General features: G+C 40.3%; 1 protein-coding gene across 1 annotated transcript in view; it reads right to left on the bottom strand.

Moving 5' to 3' along the window:
• Positions 1-13,910, bottom strand: part of CPA6 (carboxypeptidase A6) — an 86,245-nt gene that overhangs the window by 22,916 nt on the left and 49,419 nt on the right. The window contains exons 3-6 of the mRNA XM_042786194.1: positions 10,811-10,935; positions 7,213-7,327; positions 6,478-6,579; positions 5,536-5,640 (exon numbers count right to left, since the gene is read on the bottom strand). Of these exons, the coding sequence (XP_042642128.1) occupies positions 5,536-5,640; positions 6,478-6,579; positions 7,213-7,327; positions 10,811-10,935 (447 nt within the window). The remainder of the gene's footprint in view (positions 1-5,535; positions 5,641-6,477; positions 6,580-7,212; positions 7,328-10,810; positions 10,936-13,910) is intronic.

Raw genomic sequence — 13,910 nt, 5'->3', positions numbered from 1 at the left:
TATGGAAGAGCATGCCACAGTTCACAACTGAGATGCAGATATACCAAATCTGGTCAACATATGTTAGTTTTCCTTTTTTTTCTAAAAAGGCCCACTTTTGAGGATGAAGAAGGTGGTGATGGTGGAGGTTACTGCATTTCCAAAGTATGAGGCCATTTGCACCTTCATTTGAGGGCCTGATGAGGCCAGTTGCTTAGGGGGATGCACTTGATCTTAACGGATGTTTCCCTTACAGTTGCCATTGGATTCTTAGAAGATTTTGTCAAGAAGAAGTACAATTAGTGCTTGCTTCTTGAAGGATTTTAATTACATTTCTTGAATTTTCTTATCTTGAAATACAAATTCCTGCATCAGAAACAAAGGATAGTGCATCCTGAAGTCCCATCTCTTGTATGTTGTTTTCTGAAAATGTTATATGAATGACATTTCAAGGTTATACATCATTGACATGGATCAAATGGCAGCATTTATTAGAGGGAAGAAAGTCAAACCAGATGTAATAGGAATCCTCATCTGCTTCCACTAAAACTGAAACAGAATCTAGTTTTGATGTTAATTTGAATAGCAGCCTGTGAACCATATTTCAGATTTTTAAAACAATGGTAAAATCTTAAATTTGAGGTCTGAATAATTTGATATCTGAATTCTGCTTCTCCTCTTACAATTGCACACCCAATGGAGTGAATTGTTCTTATTTAACACATAAACATTTATAATTGTACATTTGCAAAAATCTGTAGGTTTTGCTTCTCTGTTTCTATAAGGACTATTAAATTTTGGAGAAATACATGTCTATAAACAAATTTTGTTTCTAAACTACTGCTTTCTACAAAGTAATAACATATAATAGAGTCCCTTTCTTTCCAGTTTGTAATATTTACTAGTACATTTCAATGTATACTTAGATGTTGTGCAGTCTTTTTAAAAATCTAGGTTATCAAACCTTTTTCCTTTCTCTCCTTTTTTTTTTTTTTTTTTCCCCCTAAATCTTTTTCTGTGGACATAAATTCTGGGTTACATTAGATTCATTTATCTTTGCAGGTTGCCTTCAAAGTTGTCCACATGTAATCCGTTCCATTTCCTTTGACAGTTCCTCTTGCTTCCCTACTCTATCACAGGTCTCTTAATATTTCCACTGTCAGGGCCTTTCTTCCACCCCCTTCCAGCTGAGTAAGGCTTGAGGTTGGGGGGGACTCCACTGTAACCCAGCCAGTGTTCTACTACAACACAGGCGCACACTTCTCTGTGGCTCATTAGCTGGTACCTAAAGCTCTGATACTGTGTGCGCAGGGTGTCCCCTTTCTTGACTTGAAATTCAATGCCCATGAAGTAGGGTTTGTCAGAGGCCACCAGTATTGCTAACCCTGGTAGAACATCTGATTATCTTTAGCTGAGAGACTACAGGCATTCAGGGGTGACTTCTATAGAAACAAACAGTGGTGGTGTTATTAACACCAGACCTATGGAATACAGAGCCAAGGCTAGAGCTCATGCTGGAGTAGATTATAATAAAAATCCATGGGAAAAAAAAAAAAACCCAAACCAAACGAAAAACCAAAACCCCCAAATGAAACAATAGTTTTTGCTCTCCTTTTGTTTGTTTCAAAATGTGAGTAGGCTGGGTTTGTACTTTCAATTGTATTATCAGATAATGCAAAACTCCTGTGTGTTGTCTTTCTCTTTTTAGTCTTTAACTTCTACTTCTGTATCTTTCTCCTTCTTCCTCTAGTCAATCTGTTCTTTTCCTCTAACTATTGTATTTGCCCAAAGACAAAACAAGCCTGTGTAGCTGGCAGCCTCTTGCCTTCCTACACTCTAGCCTCACACCCCCACTTCCCAAGCCTGATCTGCCTTAGTTTGCTTTGCATTTCTAGATAGATGGGAGCCGGGTCCTGCTTAGCTGAACAACTCCAGATGCTTTGCAGAAAGCGGGGACCACTGCCCATACCCTGGCAAGCCACGTTAGCAGCCAGCTGCTCAGTGGCACCTCCACCCGATGGGAGGTTGGTGTCTCCCATTGCTTGCAGCAAATTCACTGGCACTCAGAAACTGCCGCTTCCAGAGGGGCAAGCAAGATACCAAGGGTTCCCAAGCTGGATGGGAATATCTGGCCGAGTTTGCAGCACCCAGCCTTGAGCTTGAATGTTAAGCGACATTCATACAGAGAGGCTGTATTCTAAACTAAATCACTTGAAAAGCCTGGCTGTACACAGGCGTAAGGAGGCTTCAGTAAAAACAAGTGATCACAGGGTGAAGTTAAAGCTCAATAAAATACTTCAGGCTGCCTTCACAGTAAAGGGATGCATGTATGCTGTTCCTTCTAGAGAAGAAGCTAACATTACATAAATCCAACAATTCCTTTTGCTTGCCTTAAATGAGTGGGCCTGTGGTGCTATTCCTCAGAGTCAGCAAACATGCCAGGAAAAATCTGTTTCCAAGCTGACTGCCCTTTCTCAAAGCTGCCCATAAGCGCCAGGGAGGATGGAAAGTGGGCTGCTGGGCTGCAGAGGTGCTTAAGGGAGGAGTTCGCCAGCAAAACAGAAGTCAGAGTTTGAAGCACAGAGACGTCTTCAGTTTTCCCAGAGTTCTTACTAAAAACGTCTAATTCATTTAATGAGAAAAGCAATATCCTAAACCAAACAATCTAGTCTTGTTTCTCCTCCTCTCCCAGTCATTTTTAATGTAATGATAGAGACTGTGAGCATGATGTATTCTTATCATGATGCTTTTTGATTTTATGCTGGATTGAAATATTGCTCTAAGGAAAGAAGAAAATAGATGTCATTTGTGAACAAAGGCAATGCACAACTGAGATGGGCAAACAAAGGTCATTCTTGTAGTCTCAAGGAACTCTGAAGAAACTTTCATTTAGGAAGATGCTTTTACATACTTAGTGAAACAGTCTTACTAGCAAGCTTCTCTCTGAGAATCTCAAATAACCACCAGAAGGTTTCTATAAACACATACACAGCCTGTTTTCTGCCATAAGCTCTACAGAGAAACCTTACGATTTTCACCTTGCTGCCATATTGTAGTGCTTTATGGGAACGCCTTGGTAAGGAAGACATACTTGAATAATAGGCTTTTCCAGCAGTGCCTGTCCGTCCCAAACATCTTCCTTCCTTACTGGAGCCCGTTCTCCTGGGTAGGAAAGCCGCTCAGAAATAGTTGAAGGTTGTTCACTTTTACACTAACAGAAGTTTTAATAAAAAGACATGCCATCATTGCACAGTGAACTTTGAAGATCAGCTCCTGGGTCTGGTTTAGCTTATCCATGGATCAGCAGCCATGCTGACAGGCTCACCCAAATTGTAGTGGCCTCATTATTTCTGTACTTGCTCTATATGCTGCTGTGACTTCTGAGGGAAGGCCACACATGGTTATATGATCATCTTGACTAATGCATTTGAGTGGTGATGATGCAAAAGTTTACTCTCGTGAGGTGACTTATAGGACCAGGATCTTTCTGCTGAGTGGAGAGATTCCAGAAAATCAAAGGCAGATCCTTTAAATCAGAGGAGTTGTTGAATTCCAGTGATGGGGTGGAAGAGAAGTGAGAAAAATACGTGTTTATAGGAAGAATCTTGAAAAAAAAAAAGGTTGCATTCCTTATTTTGTGCAAAAAATGGTATGCAAAATACTCAAAGCAAATCTCTTGGTTTTTCTGAAGCCTTCTTTGACTTCTGTAAATTGAATTGCAAGATAGTGTCCACTATGCAAATGTGATGCCCACCTACAGGAGGGCCAGAAGGAGGATCTGGGAAACTACAGTCCTGTCAGTTTGACCTTGGTGCCAGGGAAGGTCATGGAGCAGCTCATCCTGAGTGCCAGCACACGGCACGTACAGGACAACCAGGCGACCAGGCCCAGTCAGCATGGGTTCATGAAAGACAGATCTTGCTTAACTAACATGATCTCCTTTTATGACAAGGTGATCCTCTCAGTGGATGAGGAAAAGGCTGTGGATGTTGTCTATTTAGACTTTAGTAAAGCCTTTGACACCATTTCCCACAGCATTCCCCTGGAGAAACTGGCTGCTTATGGTTTGGACGGGTGTACTGTTCACTGGGTAAATAACTGGCTCGATGACCAGACCCAAAGAGCTGTGGTGAATGGAGTTAAATCCAGGTGGCAGATGGTCACAAGTGGTGTTCCCCAGGGCTCAGTATTGGCGCCAGTTCTGTTTCATATCTTTGTCAGTGATTTGGATGAGGGGATCAAGTGCACTCGGCAAGTTTGCAGACAACACCAAGTTGGGTGGGAGTGTTGATCTGCTTGAGGGTAGAAGGGCTCTACAGAGGGATCTGGACAGGCTGGATCGATGGGCTGAGGCCAGTTGTATGAGGCTCAACAAGGCTCAGTGCCCGGTCCTGCACTTGGGCCACAACAACCACCCCATTCCACACTACAGCCCTGGGCAAGAGAGCCTGGAAAGCTGCCTGGTGGGGAAGGACCTGGGGGTGTTGGCTGACAGTTGGCTGAATGTGAACCAGCAGTGTGCCCAGGTAGCCAAGAAGGCCAACAGCACCCTGGCTTGTGTCAGAAATAGTGTGGCCAGCAGGACCAGGGAAGTGATGGTCCCCCTGTACTTGGCACTGGTGAGGCTGCACCTTGAATACTGTGTTGTTTTGGGCCCCTCACTACAAGAAAGACATTGAGGTGCTGGAGCGTGTCCAGAGAAGGGCAACGAATCTGGTGAAGGGTCCAGAGCACAAGTCCTGTGAGGAGCAGCTGAGGGAATTGGGGTTGTTTAGCCGGGAGAGAAGGAGGCTGAGGGGAGACCTTATTGCTCTCCAGAGGTACGTGAAAGGAGGTTGTAGGGAGGTGGGTGTTGGTCTCTTTTCCCAAGTAACAAGTGATTGGACAAGAAGAAACGGCCTCCAGTTGTACCAGGGGTGGTTTAGGTTGGATATTAGGAAAAGTTTCTTCACCGAATGGGTTGTCAAACATTGGAACAGGCTGCCCAGGGAAGTGGCTGAGTCACCATCCCTGGAGGTATTTAAAAGGCGTGTCAATGCAGTGCTCAGGGACAGGGTTTAGTGGTGGACTTGGCAGTGTTAGGTTAACAGTTGGACTCGATGATCCTAAAGGTCTTTTCCAACCTTAACGGTTCTATGATTCTATGATTTTAGCTTCCTATTCCTATGGCATTACACAAAAGAGAAATGTCTGTCTTAATCCAAGTCCTTCAAGCAAAGATATTGCTGAACTGATCTATAGCAGTACACACTGGCACTGATTTACCTGGACCATTACCAGAATTATAATCTTCACATTTTTAGGTCTTGGAATGAAATCCTACTTCATATCCGTGCCAGTATGTGTCTAGCATATTTTTGTCCTGTGCCTAGCTGTGTCTGGCTGTCACTATCAGCTTCGTTTATCAAGCACTTAAGTGTTCTACAAAAAAAAAAAAAAAAAAGTGGTATAACAGGTAGTTATTTTTCTTATTAATAATGTTAGAACGGTTACAGCAAACCCACAATGTTTATTGAACTGAAGGAATTGCATGACCATAAATCATTAAACACTTACTTCTTTCACAAACCACTGGCAAAAGGCAGGGCCAATCCACTCTCTTGCATGAATCCCACAGTCTATCCAGACAGCTTTCTTGTAGGGCCGTGATCTTTTACCTAACTTGAAGTGTGAATATTCACAGAAATATCAATAGATCTCATGATATTAGTGAAACACACTAATGAGAGAATAATAGAATATTAGAAACACGAAACCATTTTGAATTTCCTAGTACAAAGGAACATAAATTTATGGTTTTCAAAGATATGGCCAAGATAGCAATATGCAGGTATACCAAGATAATGAATTTGGTCTATGGAAAAAAAAAAAATTACAGGAAAAGTGAGATCTGTCAACTCCTTTTATGAGGAATGATATCCTTAAATATCACATGGAATAGGGTGAGGAAAAATGATGCTACACGAATAGCCTAATGCAGAAACAAATTTTCTGAAGTCTGTTACAGAAAGCGAAAATACATTGAAAGTAAAATTTTTTTTAGTCCTTGCTGACACCCTCTAATTTGTGGTTCTAATAATGTGAGTTGAGAGTGCACAGCCCTGGAATTTTTTCAGTAGCTGAAGAGGAAGCGTGTGTGGCATGTGCTGAGAAGGACTCAAGAGTCCTCTGGGGTCCCTCTCCATCATAACTGCTTTCCAAGTTGTCTATATACACAAAACTTTTCAATTTTGTTAAATCCAAATCCTGCTAATAGAACTTGTTCTGTAATCTATCTCCAAGCATATCCAATCCAAGTAAATAGGATTTGGCTTTTAGTTTTCCAGCTTTTTATTTTTTTGTTCATTAAAGATGACATTCAGGGAGATACTTAGATCTTAGTAACTCATCCTTAGGAAACACTGTTAACCTGTGTCTCTGATGTACATACTATAAAATAACAAAGTGTCTGTCCCTGATTCCAGATTTTAGTCTGATTAATGACTATTTAATCTTTACCTTGAGTACAAACAGTGGTCTCCCTTCATAGGATTTTCCAACAGAGAACATGTGAACAAGATCTGAATGAGTTTTATTCAGATGATGCATCCAACCCTGGATCTGCAAATACAGAAATAAAACTTTTGCTTCAATCTTTGCATTTCATAGGAAGTAACTGTAGCACATTTATCTTAGCTCTCAGTCCTCTCTATGTTTTTGGATCTTTCTGTAGTTTTTCTTTTTGTCGTTTGTCTTTTTTTTTGTTGTTTTTGTTTTCACACTTGACCGTTCAAGTATCTGGTGCAGACTGAAACTATATATGTGAGCACACTGAAATCAACAGAAATTATTCACCCAGCTATCATCCAGGATAGTATCCCTTATGCATGAATTTGTATCTAAGTGTTTTTAAGTCTCTGGGCCTCTTGTGCAAATACTTCAGCATTTGCTCATACTGCTTACTTAAATGACTCAGTGAGACTAATCGCTCACTGAAATCTCTTATTCCATCAGAGACCTACTTTAAAAACAAAACTCAGAAGCTGTCAAAAATAGTTACATGTAAAGATAAGCCTTGAATACAAATATTTTAAAAATACATATTTTCAAGAAGGTGCCTGTTTTCGAAGAAGAAACATTTAGATCACTTCTGAAGATGAACAGTTAACCATAACTTGTAGAAAGAGTGAAACCTTAGCCTTATTGAAAACAATGGTGTAGTGGATAAGAGGAACAATATGAATTTTAACGTACTTCTTCCAGGGAGTGATACACTTCATAGTTGTACCCAGAGAGGGACCTTCGATTCCTATATGACCTCAGTCCAGTTTGGTTTTCTATTGCTTTCTGTAGGTCTGATATGAGAATCCTAGGTAAAAGAAGAGTCGTATTACTGAAGAACTAGTAGAACACACACGCTAAAGCAGAACAACAATCACATTCAGAAGAAATATAGCAGCAGTTAAACCATCCTAACATTACTTCATCTGTTATATTTTGACAATAGAGTGCTTCAGGCATATTTGAATATATGCTGCCAAATAAATATTCCAGCTGCTTTGAAATGTAACAGTGCCTTCAAAAAACACAAAGAGCTTGTTAAGCAAATAAAACAGAATGATGTAAATAACGCAGCCAGTGTGAAGAAGCAGCCACTTTCATTTGTTTATGGAGCAGCATTTGTTGTCTTTATTAATCGAGTTATACTACATGATCATGGATCTTCAAAAATTGATTTAAAAAACATTTTAAAAAATTTTTTTTAGGCTTAGAAAAACATGTACATACTTTCTCTCGGGAGTTATTGTGCTGGCATGGAACATTACAAAAACCTACAAGTTGCAGAGGCAGAACAAAAAAAATTAAGAACTTGGTAGCAGTACCATTCTGTCTGAAACTTAATGAACAGCAAAGAAAAAATCTTAAGTGTGGTTTGTTGTTTACATTACCTACTCTGCAACAATTTTTTGCCAGTTATTTTAAAATAACTCAGGAAAAACATAAAACAATACTAAATGAAAATTAAAATGCTTGCATAAGAAGTGAGAGGTCCTTTGCATTAAGAGTGAAATGCAGAAACAGTGGTGTAAACTGAAAACTTTCTTATTTTATAGCAATACCAAATAATGATACAAATATAAAAATATAACATGTAAAACATCTAAAAAAGATCATATTAAGGAAGTTGGAGCATTCATCCTTTCCATCACACAGTGGCACGAGTTGGGAATATCATCATTGACATCAGTAAAAGCATCACTGTAAAACTGAGTCATCCTTGTATACCACTTTGTCCTCAAGTATCGCAACATGTAACCACCATACCACTAACTCATCACTCCTGTAAAACGATGGTCACATTCAACCTTTTAAAGTTTTATAGGCACGAGCTGCTACAAAGATTGGAAAAAGATGGAAAGAAAGTGCATTCACTCTGATCCTAACTCGGTTGTGCAGCAGATACCTCAAAGGTAACAGGCCTATCTACATATAATATCAAAGTAAAGGTTATCTCATCTTCCACGGTGTTAGTGAAGTAATTGTATAATTAGGAATTACACTGTTCTACATTAGCAACTTTCATTAAGCAAACTAAGGGCTTATAGTCTTGACTTGCAAAGTGCTATGAACACTAAGACCAGTACTGTAAAGCATTTAAGCATGTAGTTAGATTAAAGCAGTGGTTTTATTCAAATCACTAGGACCTCTAACATGTTAAAAAAATACTTGCCTGCTTTGCTACATTCTGATTAGTGTAAGCACCCACAAGGATTAAGCTTTGTTTGTTCACTTTTACAATAACAGATTTAATTTCACAACTCCTGATTGTTTATGGCTGTACTCCAAGTAAGATTTAATAATCTCTCTTTACTCTTCGTGACTGTGTAGTGTGTGTGTTTATAACACAAAGGCTCTCAAGTCCCTCAGGTCTGAATACAACCTAAGTGGCTTCGTTACCAGAGAGCTTACAACTGAGGCAACTTGGTGCAGTAAGTTTATCTGACGCCTGGCTTGTTTTCATGACCATCTTCTTGTCATAAAGTCAAACACTAGGACAGATAAGCCTGTCTTATAGGCAAGGGCTGGTGACCTTGCTCAATGTTAGGGCTGCTTAATGCTTCCTATCTTTAGAAATTTGTCATAATTTAGGCAAGCGTCATTCTGCCAGGCCGAAGTTTTGCATGGTGTTCGCCTCAGCTTTTTCCCATTCCAAAAGGGATGTAGCAATTTAAGTCCTCTGCAAATAGTGTGTCAAAAGGAAAACGTAAAAAATAGTGAAAACCAGCCACGAGAAAAGGAGCTGTATGAAACCTTGCCCGGCGCCTCAGCTCCTTGTCCCTGGAGCTGCCCCCCGGCTGAGGGCGGCGGTGCCCGGCCCAGCTGCGCTGCGGGCTCCGCTGTGCCCCGCCACCCTGCTGCTGTTGCTGTTGCTGCTCTCCTGTCAAATCCTCCCGGCTTTTGCAGAGTTACAGATCTCAGGAGGCTTGTCAGGACAAGCACGTGCTCATCTGAGGCTTTGCTTCCCATGGCTGGGACCCAGCGGGGAAGGAATCCGAAATGGGGAGTGGGGAGACGAAGAGGGAGAGAGAAGAAATTGCTGCCTGACTTCCTTCTAAGTGCACGCATCTTGTGCGCCAAATGTCAGAGAGGAAACTTTCCCTGTGGAAAATTAACGTAATGTTGTCCTAGTACTTGTAGTCCATTGTTTCAGGCAAACTGAGGAGACTATTTGCTGTTGCAGTTCTTGCCCTTGCATGCTCTGCTCTGCAACCTAAGTAAAGGTCTTCAAGTATAGGGAGTGTTTACAACACATATAAAATTGCCTTCTGTCATTTCATTAAAGGTGATTACTGTGAGCAGGAACAGCAGCAGACGTGAATACAACTGCCAGGGCACAGTAATTAGGGGACATTTTTTGTATAAGCACAGGAAAACAATTACAGAAGTCCCCATCTCATTTTTAAACACAAACAAAACTGAAGCAGTGTTGAACCCATATGAAAGTCGCTCTGAACTTTCAGCTACCGGGCCTGCATAATTAATTTCCTTATGTTAGTTTTTGTATTTTTAGAATGACAAATTAATAAAAGACCGTTGTTGTAGTAAAAATGGAATTCTCATAAGAATATATGTAATATACAATACTACTTGCACCATCTTTTTCTCACTGAGAAATAAGTATAAATTGCCTCACGTAGGGCTTTATTCAGCAAATGTCTGAGAATTCAAGTAACTCGTCAGTTGATTATTCAGAAGCTTAGGCATCTCACTGAAAAGGCTTTAATGACAAGATCATCACTCTTGTCTAGTATCTCATACTGATAAATATGAAGCGGTAAGTATACTTCAAAACTGTCTTGAATGCTTTTAAGGAATGCTATAAATGATATGTGATCCTTAGCATGTATTGTTCTGTATGACTTGTGTTGGGTCATGAGGAATGGAGTTATAAAACTGAACTAGTACATTCCTTTATAATTCATGAAGGAGGCTTGCCTCCGTGTTTGCAGCACACTTGTAAACAAACCTTGCTCCTGTTAAATACAGAGAGAGGCAAAGCAGGCTGTAGAATTAGTAATTACCATCCCTCTCTTAACAGATGTGATTTCATATACATTGAAAACACTTCAGCTTGACTCCAAAGGAGGACATTTAATTAAAACTGCTTGCCTGTGGGAGATTTTCTGTTCTCCCATTAAAATGGTTGTTTTTTTGGCAATGTCTAGCTGTCTGCCAGTCTAATTGCTATGATGTGGAATGTATTTTCAAGCACGCTTGGCGTGGTAGACACAGACCTGCCTTGGAGGCCAGATCTCTGGAGCAAGGCACAGAAAGCAAAGCACAGGCTTACGTGTACTGGATGTTTGCTTGCTGGAGGTAGGGCAGCAGACTTCGGGACGTGTTCTGGGGTACTCGCACGTCGGTGACCGTGCCTTCAATGATGTGGAAGGGGCTGCTGGGCTGCCACAAGTCCACCTGTAGTGCAGGAACCAACCTGTAATTCATATGCATTCAGTGTAGGCGGGGAAATCCAGGAGATGGCACGCTTGAAGCTATGCAGGCAAACACTCTAAGCATGGTATAGACAATAAAAACTGTATTGGCCGGTCCAGCTCGACATCTATGTTAATGGAGCAGATTTTGAGGAATGATTGCATCCATATTACCACAACTCTCGTGGGAGATTTGCCAATGGGAAGAGAGAACGGTCTGAGGAATGTGCCTCCGCAGATGGCTTTAAACAAAAGCTACCTCTAATTTCATGTGCCTCTTCAGACTACTATACATTCCCTACGTGTTAGCGCCTATGGAGTCCAGGAGTTCACAATTTCTTGTCCATTTTCACTTTCTTTTGTACCTAAATCTGAAAAACACTTGGAAATTTTAGCCCGGAACATGAATTTTCAAGAGAGCAAGAAAGTTTCAGACAGGGACTTGTAACTCAGTGTTCTGCACCCTGCAGCAAAATGGTATTGTATTGCTAAGCCATACCAACAACAGATGCACATACTATTCAACAGACGCAAGAGCAGTTCCACTGTGAGGGCATTGGCAAGAACATAAGTTAATAAACCTCTTCCCAGAGCTGCTGAATAGTCACAGGAAGCTATAGAAAGGAGTCTCAGCAACAACCTCTGTGTCAATGTGACAAATATGCATGTCAAGATCCACAGGCCTTAAAAATATAAAAGTTTGGGAGCTTTTATAGGGACTACCATGTCCCCACATTTCTTAAAGAGAATTTGAAAAGAATTAATACTTGATAAATATCTTTTGAAGTTTATTGCAATCATCTGTGCTAGGCTGCATTGATGAAAGTCATGGGTACAGCTCATGAATGCCCCTTGCCTTACTTGCATTCCACGTTTCCAAGAAGGCTTTCATAATCTGTATTTCAAAAGCTCCTGATTTCTTCTATGCCATATCAACTATTTCAGAAATATCTAATGCATTTCACCTGGTCTTGCTACAATCCTCATTAGAGAAGAGAGTACAATCTTGCAACAGGGGTTTAGTTCCCACCATTTCTCCAGTGGCCCCGAGTAAGAATATTCTGATTACCAAGAAGGCATCTGACACCCAACCCGATACCACCTCTTCAAGCAGGAATGACTTTAGTCCAGTTAATCCAATTAAATGCCTGCTACTTTGGAAGAAGAAAAACTGAAACACAGGGGCAACCTCTTCTATTCCTGCCAAAACCACTCTTTTGTTTCACGCTGCCACAATATGGTCTATGGATCTGTGTGATAGTGGTGGGTGAGCGCAGCATCTTTTGAAGTCTCACACCAGGACTGGCGAAGTTCATGAGGCTTGCAAAGCTGACAGCAGCTATGACAGATGGTCAGTAGAAACTGAACTCATGAACTAAATAGTGCTAAATGCTGCTTATAAATAAAGATCCTCTCACTGTGCTAACAACTTATGTTTGTTAGTTTATCTATCTTTTGTATTTTGATTAATTATAGGCATCCAGTGAAATTCCCCCCCTAATTCAACATGGTTGATTTCACACATGGTTAATTAGAAATGTGCATTTGACTTCTAAGATTTATCCCTAAAAATACACATCACGGAAGGTAAATCTGTTGCTCTTGGAGTAACAGCCTATCAATCAGCTCAGCTTGAGCCATCTTTAAAAAAATAACAAATTGCTATACACAAGCTAAGAACAACTGAAGTGAAGTGTCTCCTGGAAAACTGCAATATGTAAGCACACAAAACTGGAAATAGAAGTTACAAAAATAAAAATAAAAAAAGTAATCATGATTGAGATACATCTGAAACATGTCTTTGCTCTTGATAGTTACTCAGGATTAATTTTGACAAATTTCACATCATTGTGGAGGGGATAAATCAACCAATATTTACATATCACCAAGATTTTTAATTTTGACAAATTTCACATCATTGTGGAGGGGATAAATCAACCAATATTTACATATCACCAAGATTTTTAATTTCTGTCATATTCTAGTTGTCCCTCACATTACTGGCTGCAAGAGAATATTAAACGCAGAAGCAATCTTCTTTTAACTAATGAAATCAGTGGTGTATTGCACACTGCTATCCTCATTTGGCAAAAATGCAGTATTTCACTCCTGGCATGGTCCTGGAAGTGAAATCCAAAATAAATCCCATTTTTAGATTGCAAATCACTCCTCTTCAGATCAGTTCCTTATTTGGATAGTTTGGTTTTATTTGACTCCCACTTCTCATCCTTTGCAATGTAAATAAAGCATTCAGTGCTCATCTGGGAGATGTTACCTGTGCTATCCAGAGCACCACTTCAATTGCTGACTTGATTTTGCTTTATAAAGCATATGACAAGGAATACATTTCTCCAACAGATATCTTATTTATATTGCAGCTTTCAGCTTGTTCTTGGCATGACACAGAGACAGCACATGAAGACTGACAAACAGAAGATGGATTTCAAAGCAGGCATGTTTGGACTGAGCAAGTCCAACTATCCTTTACTCACTGTCAACTTTAGGAGACCTCATCATTGCATCCCCCACGGGTACTGAGAGCTCCATCAGAGTTATCACTCTTCTTTTAGCATCATTCCTTGGCAAGCATGCCTTGGATTTCTACACTGGGCTCTGCTGGCTTGTGAGTGGTAGTGATATAGTTCTCCTATCCTCTTTACTATACGCGATGGGGTGGTGTTATCCCCACACATTACACATTAGCTATTATATACTATTATGGATGATGTACCAGTCAGTGCCAAAAGACATTTATTTGCTGTGTGGGTGGTGGGATTTGCTAGGCGGGGGGAAGATTCTGCAGCTACAAAATGAACAAGTGTGGAAATCCTACAGAAGTCCCTGAACACATAGCCAAATATTTGAACCTCAAAATTCACCTGATATCTTAAGGCTAGAAGAAAAGAGATACGCTTTAGAGTATGCCTGCAAGCCTAAACATTCTCATCTGCTTTGCAG

Source organism: Tyto alba, unplaced genomic scaffold (genome assembly GCF_018691265.1).
Source record: "Tyto alba isolate M040663 unplaced genomic scaffold, T.alba_DEE_v4.0 Super-Scaffold_9, whole genome shotgun sequence".
Classification (NCBI taxonomy): domain Eukaryota; kingdom Metazoa; phylum Chordata; class Aves; order Strigiformes; family Tytonidae; genus Tyto; species Tyto alba.
This window is presented reverse-complemented; position numbering and strand designations above follow the sequence as displayed.